This window comes from Daucus carota, chromosome 4, assembly GCF_001625215.2.
Source record: "Daucus carota subsp. sativus chromosome 4, DH1 v3.0, whole genome shotgun sequence".
Classification (NCBI taxonomy): domain Eukaryota; kingdom Viridiplantae; phylum Streptophyta; class Magnoliopsida; order Apiales; family Apiaceae; genus Daucus; species Daucus carota.
This window is the reverse complement of record NC_030384.2, coordinates 50684858-50701529: the sequence shown is the minus strand read 5'-3', so window position 1 is coordinate 50701529 and position 16672 is coordinate 50684858. Positions and strand designations below refer to the sequence as shown.

The window sequence follows — 16672 nt, the reverse complement described above, 5'->3', positions numbered from 1 at the left end:
GGACGTGAGCTCAATTATTTCTACTATTATACTGTAGGGTTTAAGGGTTTTCACTCTGAAGCTTATAAACACGAATACGCGATGGCTTTAATAGTTTTTTCTTTATCAGATTGATTAATACAGTATTATATATTTTCAATATAATTTTAAAAATTATACGAAAAATGTCAATAATTTAGTATTAATTTCATCAAACCAGTTTAAGACCAGTTGCTTTTTGAAGATGAAACAGTTAAAACTCAGAAATGATCCCCAGTCTGTGTAAAAGACGAGAAATAAAAATGATTCAAAGATGTGAGAATCCCCAGTACGTGGAAAAGACGAGAAAGAATGATGCTACGTACGAATAAGTAATCGAGAGCAACGAGAATACAACAATCTATATACACATTTACACCCATGCCCTTTACAAATTAACTATAGATATATTACCTTGACAGGGTTGCGCCTATGGTGCTCACGTGATGTATAGTAACCAGGACGCCGGGAAATACGGTGATTTTCTTGGCTCCATAGCTCATTTTCAAGCTTATGAATATTTGAAAAGGCAGAGAATCTTGGTGGGGCTGATGGCGAGATATATTAGAATTAATGTTAGTATATACGAGTATAAATTATGACCTAAAAATCTCGATGAGCTATGACGATTTCTTAAATATCTACCTCACATTCTCGTTTAAGAACTAGATATGATAAACTCTCGTCAAATCCATACATTCATTCAGATGCAGTCGTATTAATAACAACTTGGTCTTGAATCTGGTCCGTGGAGTGATACAGTGTTGAAATGAAATTGGAATAATATAAGTGTGATTTTGGAATCTTCTATAGTTATAAATTATATATGTAATGATACTAAGTGTTTGGTTAAATGTTGTAATAATATTTAATATTAAAAATAAATTATTAATATTAATTAATTCGAAGTATTAACAAAATCATTATTATAATATATTTTTACAATATTAATTTAATTTTATATTACATATCTATATTGAATTATTTAAATAAAGATAAAAATATTAAAAATAAGTGATTCTTATACCTTCCTCCTACCCACCTTCATCATTCTGCATAAAAAATTTTAACCGCACTTCCAAACACATCCTTATTTCTATCTATAATTTGTGATTTTGGGATTAATTTAAGCAGGTTAGCACACGGCCATACCCAGGCATGACCTGCGACTGCGAAGATACGTCTGTCCGCTCCAACTCCAGTCGGCTAGAGTCAATACCTACTCCCTCCGTCTCCTGAATAGTATACATTGGGGGACGGGGACGTGACACGGACTTTAATGCTCCTGTAAAATATAGTTGTGTAATTTATTTTTAAAATTTTCTTTTTCTGAATTAAAGTTTGGATGTTATATTTTTATTCAGAAAAAAAAAATTTCAAAAATAAGTTACGGAACTATATTTTATAAGAGCATTGAAATGCGTGTCGAGCAGTTGAAAAGAAACGTATACAATTAAATGGGACAGAGGGAGTATAAAACTAAGCAGGTCATGCTACACAAAGGATTAGCTAGTGAGAGGTAGGTGATTGACTGATTGTTATACGGTGTGAGTTGTCATGAACGAACGCGATGTGGGCGGTTCCTCACGTGTTAACCCCGTATCTATATTGATTATTTTACGACCTCAACAGGCCATGCATTTTAGTGACTAATGCTCAGACCCGTACATCGTCGATAGCTGGCTCCTCTTGTATCATACTCATAGTGTCAGTACTCGGTAGACTTCTAGACTTGTGGCAGTACTCCCTCCGTCCCAGTCATTTGTATACAAATGGCTGGGACACGGAGACCAAGAAATTGTGTAAAAAAGAGTAAAGTTAGATGAAAAGTGGGTGTAGTGGTGGGACCCATTTATATTTAATAATATATTTGAGGTAGGGGAGGATAGTAGTGGGTGTAATAGTGTTTATATTATTATAGAATGGAGATAGTGGAGGAAAGTAGTTGGTGTAATGATATTATATATTATAAAAGTTTACTACTTTTGGAATGTATACAATTGATGGGACATCCCAAAAAGGAAACTGTATACAATTCATCGGGACGGAGGGAGTAGTAAATTAGTGCATCAGCTGCATGTTGACCTTATAATATACTCCACCTTGCTTCAAAACAATACATGTATAGACGCCGTTTGGACAAATTTAAAAGAAGTGACTTCTTCTTAAAATAGAGAAGTGGAGCAGAAGTAAAAAGTAAATAAATTAATAAAATGTTTGGAAAAAAAGCAGAAGTTGTGAGAGAAAAGCTAGTATTCTCAGTTTCTTAAAAATGTTTCTACTTTTCTACCCAAACGGGTCAAAAGAAGCAGAAGTAACTTTTGATTCTCCGAAACAAACAGATTTATTAAAGGTTAATGAATTTTGTATATAGATTGCTGATTTGTGCTAATAATTTACACAAACAAGCTAGTGTCGGAGAACATTAAAGAACAAATGCATAAATGTTAATATATCTGAAGATTTGTCATGATTAAAGGATACGGTTTTTTTTTTATCTATCAGACATGATTTATTATAAATTATAAATGATAAATTTCAGTCATATAAAAATATTTTTTGTAAAATATTAAAATACTCATAAAAATAATTGAGAAACAAATTATAGGTATTATTAGAGCAACCTTAATTATGAAAAATCTTTAACTAAAAAATGAGTTGACATATTAAAAATAAAAATAGATAATCTTATGAAAATATCACACTCCAATAATATAACCGACCATCATAACATATTTAATTTAACCGATTATGGCTGTGTATTTATACGGTCGCTTTGATTATTGCACGAAACAGTACCCTCCTTGTATTTTCTGGATTGTGGCCCTCTCTCTCTCTTTAAGTTTCCGTTACATAGATAAGGAACCAACCTCCCTCTCTCCTTTTACTACAATTAGGAGTATAAGTAAGTATATATATCTCTGTGCAAAGACTGAGGAATTAGGAATTAGGGAAAAGTCTCTGATCTTGCTTCATCTTTCAAGCCCTACTTTTCATCACCCTCTTTTTATCTTGCAGCTTTGTCTCCCCAAATTTACACGACTAACCTGCTTTATTGGGCGTCTTTTTAGGAAACCTAGCTAGGTAATAATACTTTGCAACTTCTTCTTCTCTATCAATCTCTTGATATTAACACAGACATGCAGATGAGTAATACCAGGCCACTCATTTTCCTATAATCACCACTCCTTCCTCTCATCTTTGGAAATCTCGAAACTAACTTGACCATATTTATTTTTACATAAAAAGGGATAAAACATGGCAAGTGCAGCTTCAAATATGCCTGATCTGTCGCTACAAATCAGACCACCTTGCACCAAGCCAATGCGTGGTTACAACAACGGGGGGCTAATGAAGAAGTACATGGGAGAGCGGAGCGATTCGGCTAGCAGCGGAGGAAGTAGTGATCTAAGCCATGAATATGGCTGTCACCCGCGCTCATATCTGAGTTTAGGGCTTGAAATGGTGTCTGGTCTGAGTCCTCCACCGCCCGCAAAGTATCAGCATTATCAGCCACATATCTATGGCCGTGACTTCAAAAGAAGCAGCACTTCAAGAACGATGAATGGGGCTTCAAAAAGAAGTGCTAGAGCACCGAGAATGAGATGGACCTCTTCTCTTCACTCCCATTTTGTTCATGCAGTTCAGCTACTTGGTGGCCATGAAAGTATGCTTTTATCTTTTTCTTCTGTTTTAATTAGCTACATATGAATAGGTTAATTAATTAATATTACTGATTTGGCTAGATTTTCCAGTATTCCGATTACAACTTATTTTTGCCCTTAGTATATTTAATTGTTTAGTGTTGACACATGTTACAGGAGCAACACCAAAATCTGTGCTAGAATTGATGAATGTGAAGGATCTAACTCTAGCTCATGTGAAAAGTCATTTGCAGGTACTTGTTATAGTCATAGATAATCTCACTAGCTGCAATCATGAAAACCTGAAACTAAAATGGGCTTCTGTTCTTCATGCAGATGTACAGGACAGTGAAAAACACTGACAAGGGATTAATAGGTACTATAATTTAATAGATTTTTCTCTTATACAAATTTAGCATGATATATACTGGTATTTCTGCAACCACATATGATAATGTTTGAGATAGATAAAAAATTGTCCTTTGTGTGAAGATTGGTTATAAAAATTAATTATATGTTCCCGGGCGGGGTTGAATAATGAAGAATTATGAAGTAGGGCAGATGGTGATGATGAATATTGTAAATGGTGTAGGTCAAGGGCAGACAGAGACGGAGGATTTTAAGCAGGGGACAGAAGGAACAGGAGGAGATGGCGATGCTTGTGACTATCTGCTCATGCCTTGTAATTATTCTTCATTCAACTCATTATCAACCCCAACGTCACTGCCAACTACATTACAGATTAATGCCCAAAGGTATAGTAGTAGTCACACTTCCTAACTTGTACTCCCAGTTGCTACTCTTTTCTCTCCCTGTCACTCATTAATACACACATTCATATGTACACTTATGTATCTGTATCTTTGTGCATTAATGAATGGGTCCGGTTCACGTATATTGTAGCTTACCAGTAATTAAGTTAAATAAACTGGGGTGAGACGGCTCAGATTCGGACACAGATCAAGACTCTCTCGAACTCTGATATCTTGTTAAGTAAACGCTCTATTTGAAGATTTGCATATAAATGGACTTGACCCCTTCATGAATTTATGTACTTCTGTACTATATTACTAGACTGCTGCATTTCTATCTCACCTATATATAGATATTATATCAATCAATCATGATTTCAAGTTTGACAAGAAAATAAATACTCACATGAAGGCTCTGAGCGATGCATATGAAGTCGGACTAACTCATCATGGTTCTGCTTAACTGAGTTGTTTTTCTTTGGCATTGAGGAACATGTAACATAAATTGGATTAAGAATTAAGATCTTGTAGTCTGTAGTTGTATCTACAATAAGATAATTGAATTTAATATTCGGATCTCAAGGTACCCTAAAAAGTCAAGCATTCGACTCGATTCTTGAGGTCTCTGATGTTGGGCCGGTCTGAAATTTGGTCAATAAAAAGATGCCAGTGTTTTTCTTCTTTGTTTTTAGAATATAAATGTACAAAACCTGATCATTTTTCTGATTAAATTTTGACTAATTATATTAGAAGCAGGGGTGGATGGTTAGCTTCGGAGGATACGAAGGACTGGATCAGTTCAAATGAAGAAACCGTGTCAACTAGTTGCTCATATTTCCAACAAAATGTCACCAAGGTACGAGTAGGCCGATAAAAACACGAAGTTTTGAACAATTATTCATCCAAAGTCCGATGAAATTTCATATTGCATCCACACATTTAAGTGGCTGTGATACCTGGTTTGGACGTGTGTGATAGCCCAGTTTTGATTTTGTAGGTTGGAGGGCATGATAACGGTTTCCATTTTCCAGAGAAGAAGGAAAATCAGAGTTCAGTATCGACTTCTGCTAAAATGTTGGTTAATCTAGAGTTTACCCTGGGAATGGCAATCTGACTGCTATCGATGTATACAACAGCAGGCATTGGTCTGTCTGATTAATTCGTGGCAAACGAATTCCATTAGTGACTGACAATAATGAGCAGTGTTTGATGAACGAGGATCTTGCACTTGTTTAGTGAAATTCCTAGAAATCCTTAATATGAACGCTTGTCTATAGCTTTAGTCTCACTGTCTGATTGTAAGTCTGCTTTTAACCAGTTTTTGTAAGCTCGCGGCCATGAGCCCTTTTGATAATTATTCTTAGGCCCTGTTTGTTTACCAGAAGCGGAAGCTGCTTCTGCCTTCTGCTTTTATTGACCCGTTTGTGTAAAGAAGCAGAAGCACTTTTAAGAAGCTGAGAATCCTAACTTCTCTCTCACAGCTTCTGTTTTTTTTCCAAACACTTTATTCACTTATTTACTTCTCACTTCTGCTCCACTTCTCTAGTTTAAGCAAGAAGTCACTTCTTTTAAACTTATCCAAACGGCCCCTTAGTTTCGAAGGTCATAGACTAACGACTCATATGGATGCCGTTTACATGTCTTCCTGCAACCCCGGTCAGTACTGATGTATTCATGTGAAGATCATGTCTGATCAATATTTAGGAGTCATATTTTATCAGAACCTAAGGCAGTGTTTCTCAGAATGAAGTGACTCCATGTTTAACAACATGCATCATTTATAGTTTCTCGCTAAAATATACAGTATGTCATATATGATCAGAAATTTTATAATACACTAAACATGTAAAATTTTCGAAATATCAAGTGGTTAGGGACTTAGCTAGCTAGGGTACGTAGTCCGAACCATTTAGTATCTTCAACACAATGCCTGGGCCGGCCCGGCTCATTTAATAGCAATCTCCACTTTTTATCCGCTATCCAGTACCTTCAACGCAATATAGGAAAGTTCAGAGCCTGCAAAGTTGTAAAAGCCATTGTTGAGGCTAAAATAATATTGATCACATTTCTGCTCCAAGCCCACAGGTGGCAAATAAAAATAATGTTTTGTTTGATATATTAGTTTTCAAAACTAAATCATGTATTCTGGAAAAGAGTATTTAAATATGTATATTTATCTTAAAATAAAATACCTGTTTCGACAACTAAAGAATGTTAGATACTTTCTAAATAATTAATTCTAAAATAAGTCTTATTTTCATAAATTAAGTTCACACAAACACACCCATCACCTAAAGCAGATTCGCCAAAATGATAGCGTATAATTATGTGATGAACTGTGTGTTATGTGGATGTAAAGATGAATTGTAATTATGTACAAAGTTATATATTATTATTAATTTTTGAATACTTTGGATTATATAGGAACAAATATTTTCTAAACAATTAAGTACGAAGTAAGGGTACAAAACCTGTAATAAAGGACTTTGTTTTCACTCTGCCCCACACACTTGTACAAGGCAAAAGGGACCGATTCTGTAATTCATGATGAGTTCGTTATCAGTTTCAACTTGATTGTATATACATAAAGATTGCAAGACTGAAGAATTTCAGAATGACTAGCCTCCTCTATTCTCTACATAATTGAGTTGAATTTCTACAGTACAAATACATCAAATTAACAAATGAGTAATACATCAAATCAACAAAGGAGCCCGAACCAAAAACATATCTGATAAAGGCAAAACCAGCAACTCGCTTAACAAGTAATGCAAAACATTATAACAAATCATCACATTTGTTAGTAAAAACGATATTCGTTATTACAATTTCTTCATTTGTAAATTTACAAGTATTTAAAGTTGAATTTTACAGTTGAATTTCACAGAGGTATGTATACATTCAAAATAACACCCACAAAGTAAAGAAACTGACCTACAAGAACAAAATGCTAGTCACCTTGCACAGACTTATCAGCGAAAGACGATGTAAAGTTGCACTTCAGTTTTCCTACCATCTCACGTCCAGTGTTAGGGTCTCTGGAGGAACAAGCACAGAGGGGTACTTTGTGAAGGAGATGTTGGACATTAATGTGCTCCAAGGATATGTATCTACTCCGTCAAAAGGTCCCACTTTCTTCATCATCAAGGGCTTTAATCTTTGAGCTTCATATTTTGCCACAATTTCAAATGTTAAATGTTCAAATTTAGGCCTTGTTCTCCACTCTGCGAGTGTTGTCCACATTGTGTCATTGCTTTTAATGTCCCTCTTTACTTCCAAGTGAAAGCGAAATAGTGTTGATGCTCGAACTTTACCTTTAAAAAATCCCAACCCTGAATCCTGACTGATCTTGTCACTTAACAAACCCTGCATAACTTTCTCCAGCAACACTATCCTTGATTTGAAGGAGTCAACTGGACATCCATGCTTTCTATAGGTATGACTAATGTAGCATTTCTCTGGCAGCAATTCTATTGTCTCTCCAAATAGGAAATTAGATTCAATGTGAGCATCGGGATTCCAGGTCCTGTAGGCAACCAGCGATGCAGAACCTACGATATTTATAGGAAGTAATGACAAACATACTGAATTCCCTAAAGACCACCAAGCTTTTTCCCTCTTACTATTGACAAACGCACTCCCATTTTCTTGATGACCAAGATCATAAGTGTTAAACAAAGAGACTTGTAGTGCACTTTTCACTTTCACTGTGATGCCCTCACTAACAATGACTCTTTTCAGGCCAGCATGTGAAGAGTTCATCTGACAAGCCAAAAATATGTTGTAACTATAAGCAGAAACAATATAGATGGACTATCTGCGCAAGAGTGCATGCTACAGCATATAAATCACAGCTTGCATCTTAAGCAGCGCTAGAATAATAGTGCAATGCAAATAACAAGATGTTTATTAGCAGAATATTTATGAGAAAATCTCTAGCAATTTGGTAAGCTTGTAACCTACTATTTGACAAAAAGAATTTTTATGAGAAGCAACATAGAATTTTGACTTTTCACCTAAACCTGAACGCATTAGAGCCTTCTTGACATCTCAGGTTTAGTTCATCAAACAGAACTACATGCAAAGTAATAATTTCATTAAGTTGCACACAAAAATCAATGACTTGTGAAGATATATATCCTGCATGCTGGCCATTGCAAAATTTAGTTCAAGAAACTCATATATACTGCAATCAGAGCACACACAATCACGAGGGAGAAATGGAAAAAAAAAAGTTTGTCAAATATAACAATCTTTATTATTTTTCCAGAGTAAAAACGTGACACAATAGCATTCTGCAAATCATCTTCCTGAAGAGCAAAAATTTTCAGATAAATTTGAGATTTGAAAAGCAACGTCCAGTAATATATTTAGATAAATAAAATATGCAATTCAATTATAAAAATTTAATGATTTCATGCTTGTGTAGCTGTGCAAAAACCACTACAGAACCTAAACATTCCAAAATATAGTCAAATAATTAGAAGATCTATAACTAGAGAACTATATGGTGTACAATCAAGAAAACGGACAACTTAAAAAAGACATGGTAAAGAAACATTTTGGAACAAAAATAAGTTGTATGACTTTAAAGGGAAGAATTGATTTGCAGAATACCATTTTCTTGAAGAGTTAAAGAGCTTATGATGAGTTACAGATATCTTGAGTATCCACAGTAAATATATGTATATAGCTTTAGAGTAATGCTTCTGCCAAGCAAGACTTTTATATTCAACTCACAAAAAGCATTCAAGAATATAGATGCCACTTCACTGAATACCATTTCCGATGATCATCCTACACTTAAAACTTAGTTGAATGAATGACTCCAACCAAGTGGTATCGATCAATATTAAAATTACAATTACCATTCAAAACAATGTACTGCCTGATAGACAGGCAAACCAAAGCATCTGTGAGCAATCCCTTTGGTTGGGTTGAAAGAAGCTAAAAGAGACCTCCTCAATACTTTTCCTAGCTTAACATACACTCTAGCTAAGGAAAACTCGTTTTTTGTTTTGAAATGTCCTCTTACTATAATTTTATTAAGTACGCTACAGACAAGTAAATTCCTACAGGAAACAGTACTTGAAAATTAAGCCAAATAAACAAACATATAATATATCAGCAACGTGCAATGAAAAACACATTTCGAACTCAAAAACAGAATGCATCAAACAAGAAGTATACCGGCAATATAAGCTGAAACCGATGATCACCCGAAGCACACAACTCAAACGGCCCTTCAATCTCGAACTCATCAACCACCCCTTTCGAGCTCACATCCTCCACTAACCTCTCGAAATCACCCCCAAACTCCCCAACTTTCTTCCACTCCGACACTTCACTATCCCTCAACTTATACTCAAACTCACTTATCGAGCCTAATCGAAGACTCACATCATAATTATTCACAACCGCATACTCAGCCTTATCCAAATCCAAATTTGTCACCTCCACATCCTGATTATTCCACTTCCTCTTCACAGAAATTGCATCCAAAACATCCTGAAATTAAAAAACAACTCAAATTAAGCCCAAATTAAAATTAAAAGAATTAGAAATAAAGAGATCCGACCTTTAAAAAAATTGAAGGCTCGGGACGAAACTCATCGTAAATTTTCGGGTATATGAAGTGAGAGAGATTGAAAGGACGGGGTTTGGTTGTAATTGCGAGGGTTAATTTGGGGATTAGGGTTTGGAATGTTACTAAGATGGAGAAAAGCAATCGGAGCTTGTTCATCGTCGTGGCTATTCGGGTCGAGTCGGAGCTTCAACCAGCGCAAAGATAAATGATCCAGCTAATTTTTGAAGTGTACTTGGTTTTTAAATATTTCCATGTTTTACCGGTCAATGATTGATACTTAGTAAAATTCTTGTCCTTAACGTTGTGATTATGTTAATTATAAAATTATTTCAACTGATCTCCTTCCTTAGTAGTCAGTACCTGATTCGGTTCTTATTAAGTATATCAAAATTATTAAAACAGATATATATTATTTAGTAAGAAAAAATATATACAGGACAAACATGATTAATTAGTTTAATATTTTATTAAATTTACGAATATAAATAAACTAAATTTACCACAATAATTTACCAACTGAAAAGTTATAGAAGATACCACTAGTAAGTAGATGAATTATTGTGTACTGTGAGATCTTTTTTATATATAAGAAAATAAGGGTCTTGAGCCATTTCAGCTGATTGTAACTATATTTTCTCATAAAACTTTTTCATTTATCTGAAAGAAAAAGAACCAAAAAAACAACTACCATGTAAAATCAAAATGAATTGGTGGACTATATATTTGGTCTTACGACCCAGATTTATAATAATGTGTTCTCCAAAAAAAAAAAAACATAAATAATGAACACTTGGTTTTCTTTAACTATCTTTGAATAGTTTGAATGAGACACAGCCCAACTGATTCAGAAAAAACAAAGCCAACAAGATATCCATCCAACCCACAAAAGCACCACCAACCCACAACCTGGCGAACTCTAGCACCCCACATGAACAACTTGAGATGGAAAGATCAACACCAAGGCAGGAGTGCAAAGAGTTTGATCTCCAAGCCCGCCAAAAGGCATGCCATTCTTCCACAAAAGTTATTGTTGGAAGCCCTCTGAACAAAGAGGGAGTCAACCACTGCTGGACCATAGGTCGCACTTCAATCTTTTGTTTCATCAGTTGTGCACATTTATACACAAAACAGGGATGGAATTTTGATAAACACAGCGCAGAAATTTTTCAAGAAATGACGAAGGCTTTTTGTCCTGCATAAGGTTCATATATTGTATCGCTTATTCTTGACGGTGGCCAATATCTAAGGACAGATCTACCAATAATGTTGTTGATGGGGAGAGGACCCCTGCATAAGATGCAGACAAGAGCCAAGAACAATATGTAAGAAATATATATTTCCTGACACCTTTTAAAAGTTTTAGTCTGAAAATTATAAGTTCTATATACCTAAGAAATTCAAAGATTTATTCTCTACACATATCAAGCAATAAAATCATTTAGATACACACTTACCAATTGTGGGAATCATAACTTCTATTCCGATTGTCTCCCAACACAAACACATGTCCTTCAGGCACAAGCTTTAAAATAAAGAAAAAAGCATTCAAACAAATATCCGCATGTTGACACTTTAGGAACTTTAAGAAAAGCCATAAATTTCAGAACATACCTGGGGTTCCATATCATAAGCAACTGGCTCTAGAATATAGTCCTCATCTTGAACAACACCATTTACAACCAATTTACCATCTCGAACCTTTCAAAAGATCAAATGCATAAGGGGTTAGAAATATATTAATCAACAATTTCCTCAAAAAATAGGAAATTGTAGAAGAAGAGATGTACTTCAACATAGTCCCCGGCTTTTGCAACGATCCGCTTTACAAAGACATGATCTGGACTACAACCCTTTTTCTACATGGACACAAGCAGGAAACAGATAGCAACGATGTCAATTTTCTGTATTAAACCTCCAAAAATTAAAAAACAATGTCACAAAATCTAGTCTTGGATCTTTATTATACCTGAAGAATTGAAGGAGCCTTAAATATCACGATGTCTGACACTTCCGGATTCCTAAAAACATAAGAAACCTGAATCACCATGTGAAAAAGCACAGAACATTAGATAGATATTTTGCTCCTAGAAACAGCATACTGCATCAATTAGCAACAACAAAAATTCTATCAGACCACAAATCCTCAGATTACAAGACTTTTGTGTTGTAAACATTCAAAGCATTTCAAGAGCCATTTACTCAATTTATTATCAAAAGCCATTTTGTTTAAATATTTATATAAACAATGTATGACAAGAATAAGCTTGGATAACATAACATTAGAAACATTGTATTCGGTATGTGGGAATGAAGAGAAGATTTATGAACCATGAAGGAATACCAGGTGCAGGAAACAGCTATTGGTAGTGAGAGCGAAGCAGATGATAGATTGTTATATAAACAAAAACAACTATGATCAAGTTTCTAAAGTAACAGAATAAATTTCCCTTGAAAATCAGAAGGAACCTAGTAAAAATGGTTGAAGAAAATACATCAATATACAAAATGCATTCATATTTACAAATAGCCTATATTATACTCAACCCTGTCACTATGTTTATACAACGCCCTAATCAATAGTCACTGAACATCAATATACTGTAGATTGACAACGAAACAAGCCACTTTGTGTACACATAGATATTGTTCACCAAGATTTCTTGCAATTATTTTGATTTCTCGAACCGAAAGATCCACGAATCGGGATCCTGATGCATATAGATACAAATGGGGGGAAACATCGTTTTGTTTGACATACATGATATTGCCCTAATCATCAAAACCAGAGCAGCCTAATGCTTCACAATACATCCAATTATCAAAACATGACAACTATAAATCAATCAGCCATATATTATGTAACATTTTTAGATCATATCAACTCATTCTCTTAAGTAGAAAAAACAATCAAGGTTTAAATGAAACATTAAAACATATAAAATAGCAAAAACATATTACTTAACAAATGAAGGAGACCCTTGTATAGCTAAACTACAAAATACAAATGATGACAAATTAAAGCAATTGAGTAATGAGATCATGTGTAGATTATACCTTCTCCGCAAGAATCCGGTCACCAACATCCAGAGTAGGAGCCATAGAAGCCGAAGGAATCGACCTAGGCTCCGCCAACGATGATCTAAACAATAAACTAACACTAACAGCCGTAAAAGCCGCCTTTGCATCCTCAGAACAACAATTCAACAATTTGGACAACCAATTACTCCTCTCGAAATCAATCCCGTCACAACCAATTTTCATATCTTCACCTCTAGTCCCTCCCTTATCCACATCAGCCCTCACACTCATCTCATTACACGGCAGCCACTTCGATCCTTGCAAGAACGGAAGCATCGAGGCCGCTTTTATCGGAGAAACCCCAAAAGCCCCAACCGCCAAACCAGACCTCTTCGATCTCAAAACCGAAGATAATCCTATCGAAATCGGAGAATTCTTCGATTTCGAGGATTCCAAAAAGACTTCTCTGGCTAGAGAAGCAAAAGCTGAACGATCAGAATCATCGTGATCGTTCGGTTCATCGCGCCCCGGGGGCTTTGTAAAAAGCGCCGGAGTCGCGATGTCGTGAAACAATCGGCGGCCACCGGGCTTGGTGACCGCCGATTGAACCAAATTATGAGCGACATTAGCGGAAAAAGTGAGAGTGACACGTAGAGCCATAACTGCAAACTTGAATAAAGTGATGAAGAAATTTAACAGTTTGGAGCCTTGAAGAACGCTAGAATGATCGCCCCTGAGGCTGCCACTCAGGGAATAACAGGGATTTGAATTTTTTGCGAAGCCAAGAATATGAAACAAAGCTTTTGAGATCAAGTGAGAAGACTTTTATTACTCTTGACTTTGCTGTTGTGGTCTTAATTTCTGCGGAATTTACAACGCTGCCCTGGCGTGTTTCGTTTGTTCTCTTCATCTCTTGCTTAGGCGAAGCCGCGAATGTGGTGAGCGAGTTCGTCAGATTAGATAAAATAATACTTCCATCAAATTAATAAAAATAAAAACTACTATTATTTTAAAATTTTGTTATGATTTTAACATCTTCTGAATATATTAGTCAAACATAATTACCTATACTTTTTTTGTTAAGTAATTGAATTTTATTTTTATATTTGAATTAGCCCGTATGAATTATGAAGTAATGTGTTACGTAAATAAAGACAATTTTAATTATTAAATTTTAAAATTTTGTATTTTTGATTAATTTCAGTTATATATATAGAGTCATGCTCCAATGAGATCCACTGTTATTGTGAGAAATGAGATCTAATCACAACCATTCATTTAAATACATTATATTCATCTCTTATCATTCATTTAATATTTTATTATGTCACAGTCTTCTAATTCAACTACCTATCACCTTCAACCACCGCTGACCACCACCACCACCTCCGGCGACCATCAGAAAATCACCGCTGGCAAACATAAAATCACCACCGTAAAATATAAAATCACCACCAGAAATTGAGAAATCAACACCAGAAAAACGAAAATCACCACCGTAAAAACAAAAATCACCACAAAAAAATGAGAAATCAATACCGAAAAATGAGAAATCAACACCGGAAAAAAAATCACCACTGTAAATTAAAATCACCACACCACCACCATCTACAAAACACCATCACCACCCCCGAAATCCGAAAAATCACTAAATACAAAACAAAATCACCATCGGAAAATCAAAATCACAACATCCAACCACATATATATAATTAAAATCACACAATGCACAAAAATCATCAAACTGATCACAAAATCATAAAAATTAACACGCATTTAAATCAACAAGATCAAAATCAACAAAATCGAACAAAATAAAACCTGAAAAATCGAATGAAATAAAAAAAAAATCACCACATAAGCAACACCACCACCACCAAATCTCTCAACACCACCAACACCGTCGACATAATTATAGAACGTGACAGTGAAATCAGAAGCTTGCCTGCGTGCGTTGAGATTGGATCGATGACGAGCAACAATGTCAGTGAGTAAATGTAAGTAAGGAGGAAGAGGATTGTCGACGTGGCATAGAGGCCGGCGGCAGCCGCGACGCCGGAGTGGCCGCCTCGTCAATGGAGATGAAGGCGACGATGTGCAGAGAAGAGGAAGCAAGTAGAGAGTGCAAGCACGTGTGTCCAAAGGTGCTGTGAGTGTTATCTGTGTTGTTTGTGGTAGAAGGCGCGGCGGAGTTGCCGCCGAGTTGATGTCAGGAGAGGGAAGGAGGGGGGGTTTGCTGGAGCAGTAAGAGAAGTGGGTGGGTGGGGGAGGTGAGAGAAATGGGTGGGTGGATTAAACTTAACATTTAATATGTGTGGTTATGATTTAATTTGGGGATAAAATGTGTGGCTGAGATTAGATCTCATATCTCACATTAGTCGGGGTTCTCATTTGAGCACAAGCATATATATATATATATATTATTCTGGTACAAAACTTTTTAGTGTACAAACTACAAACTAAAATTAAAAAGTCTCCAGATCAAATCGAAATATAACACATATGTTATGGAAATTGATTGTTGGGGAGATTAATAAATATACAGTGAGGTCGGATTTCAAAAAAAAAATTCACCGATTAACGGGAAAATTCAAATTAAAAAACGGAAGGGATTCTGTGCATCACGTATAACAGAGTGTATATTAATTGGTGTGTGCTTGCTGCGGTGCCATTAGATTAGAGAGCTTGTAATAAATTTGTAATTTGTACCCTAATGTAGTTTGTATTTGAGCACTTCCGTATATATATATAATATCAAAACAAATCATATTATTAAAATTTCTATAAACTTTTTATTATTTACTTTGGAAATGCTCTATATATTTGTAAGAAAACTTTTTATGTAAAATAATTTTTTACCACTCTCATAAAAATACTAAAGCGGAAAGTATGAACTCATATCTTATAACCGTTATTGTGACCATTAGGCTAAACTTATTTTTCAAAAATAAAGACTTATTCATGAAAAAAGCGTACATGAATTTCTATTTTCAGCGAAATTTTTTTATTTTTTTCTACATCATAAACATTAAACACCTTATTAACATTTATATCCAAAAAAATTATAAAAATATGTATTTTTAAAAAAAAAATTAGTCCTTAAATTTTTCAGCCAAACAAATGCATTAGTTAGTGAATAATTTTATTACTTATTTTCGGAAAATATTGGTGAGCAATATTTCTATCAAATCTTTATCAATATTGTGAGTTATAATATTTTCAAATACGAAATATGTGTGAGTATTCTTAATTTTTATAATGAAAACGACAAAAATTAATTAAACATATACCTGTTAAACTTAATCTATAAAATTAAAAATCTATATTTATTTTTCCAACTAAAACAAACGCCACAATAATTTCACCTTTTCTTCAATTAGAAAGAAATATCAGACAATAAAACCTTCAAAACACAATATGGAGGAGATATAAACAAGCTGCAGCAACCTATTAAACAGGGATTCGCTTATGGTTCCAGGAATAATATTGTAGCTCATGTGCTCGCACAAGCTTCGATTTTATTAAAAAAAAAAAAAAAAACAGGGATTCTAGTCAAAAGATGTGCTACCTGTTTGCGTGTCGTCAAATCATTCCGCTGTTGCATGATCTCCTGATAAATGACCAACATGTTACCCACTTCCAGAAAATACTCA

The 16672-nt window shown here is 34.8% G+C and overlaps 3 protein-coding genes across 4 annotated transcripts; 1 reads left to right on the top strand and 2 right to left on the bottom strand.

Moving 5' to 3' along the window:
- Positions 1-2828: 2828 nt before the first annotated feature.
- On the top strand, positions 2829-5768 carry LOC108217814 (probable transcription factor KAN4). 2 transcript variants are annotated; one of them, XM_017390703.2, is made up of 7 exons: positions 2829-3102; positions 3268-3685; positions 3840-3916; positions 3999-4038; positions 4255-4417; positions 5165-5270; positions 5412-5768. In XM_017390703.2, exons 2-7 carry the CDS (start codon positions 3277-3279, stop codon positions 5526-5528), a joined length of 912 nt encoding a protein of 303 aa, XP_017246192.1. In that variant the 5' UTR covers positions 2829-3102; positions 3268-3276; the 3' UTR covers positions 5529-5768. The 2 variants fall into 2 exon arrangements, with proteins under 2 accessions (XP_017246192.1, XP_017246193.1); XM_017390704.2 differs by having other exon boundaries at positions 2829-3685; positions 5171-5270.
- A 1412-nt stretch (positions 5769-7180) lies between these two features.
- Positions 7181-10258, bottom strand: LOC108215815 (protein TUNICAMYCIN INDUCED 1). Its single transcript, XM_017388397.2, has 3 exons — positions 9993-10258; positions 9605-9922; positions 7181-8176 (listed from the first exon to the last, which is right to left on the bottom strand). The coding sequence occupies exons 1-3, from the start codon at positions 10155-10157 to the stop codon at positions 7424-7426; spliced, it is 1236 nt and encodes a 411-aa protein (XP_017243886.1). The 5' UTR covers positions 10158-10258; the 3' UTR covers positions 7181-7423.
- Positions 10259-10693: 435 nt separating this feature from the next.
- Positions 10694-13898, bottom strand: LOC108215531 (thylakoidal processing peptidase 1, chloroplastic-like). The gene is made up of 6 exons (XM_017388011.2): positions 13056-13898; positions 11968-12036; positions 11789-11857; positions 11613-11699; positions 11456-11523; positions 10694-11288 (listed from the first exon to the last, which is right to left on the bottom strand). Exons 1-6 carry the CDS (start codon positions 13677-13679, stop codon positions 11168-11170), a joined length of 1038 nt encoding a protein of 345 aa, XP_017243500.1. The 5' UTR covers positions 13680-13898; the 3' UTR covers positions 10694-11167.
- Between the last annotated feature and the right edge of the window lie 2774 nt (positions 13899-16672).

Bases quoted from the DNA above. Each gene is read 5' to 3' on its own strand.
- LOC108217814 (XM_017390703.2), top strand. From the start codon at position 3,277: ATGGCAAGTGCAGCTTCAAATATGCCTGATCTGTCGCTACAAATCAGA. The intron at 4,418-5,164 runs GTATAGTAGTAG...TAATTATATTAG, and splicing joins TTACAGATTAATGCCCAAAG to AAGCAGGGGTGGATGGTTAG. The intron at 5,271-5,411 runs GTACGAGTAGGC...TTGATTTTGTAG, and splicing joins TCCAACAAAATGTCACCAAG to GTTGGAGGGCATGATAACGG.
- LOC108215815 (XM_017388397.2), bottom strand. From the start codon at position 10,157: ATGAACAAGCTCCGATTGCTTTTCTCCATCTTAGTAACATTCCAAACC. The intron at 9,923-9,992 runs GTCGGATCTCTT...TTTTAATTTCAG, and splicing joins AGCCTTCAATTTTTTTAAAG to GATGTTTTGGATGCAATTTC. The intron at 8,177-9,604 runs GTATACTTCTTG...TTGGCTTGTCAG, and splicing joins GGTTTCAGCTTATATTGCCG to ATGAACTCTTCACATGCTGG.
- LOC108215531 (XM_017388011.2), bottom strand. From the start codon at position 13,679: ATGGCTCTACGTGTCACTCTCACTTTTTCCGCTAATGTCGCTCATAAT. The intron at 11,858-11,967 runs GTATAATAAAGA...GTGTCCATGTAG, and splicing joins AGGCTCCTTCAATTCTTCAG to AAAAAGGGTTGTAGTCCAGA. The intron at 11,524-11,612 runs GTATGTTCTGAA...TTTATTTTAAAG, and splicing joins CTTATGATATGGAACCCCAG to CTTGTGCCTGAAGGACATGT.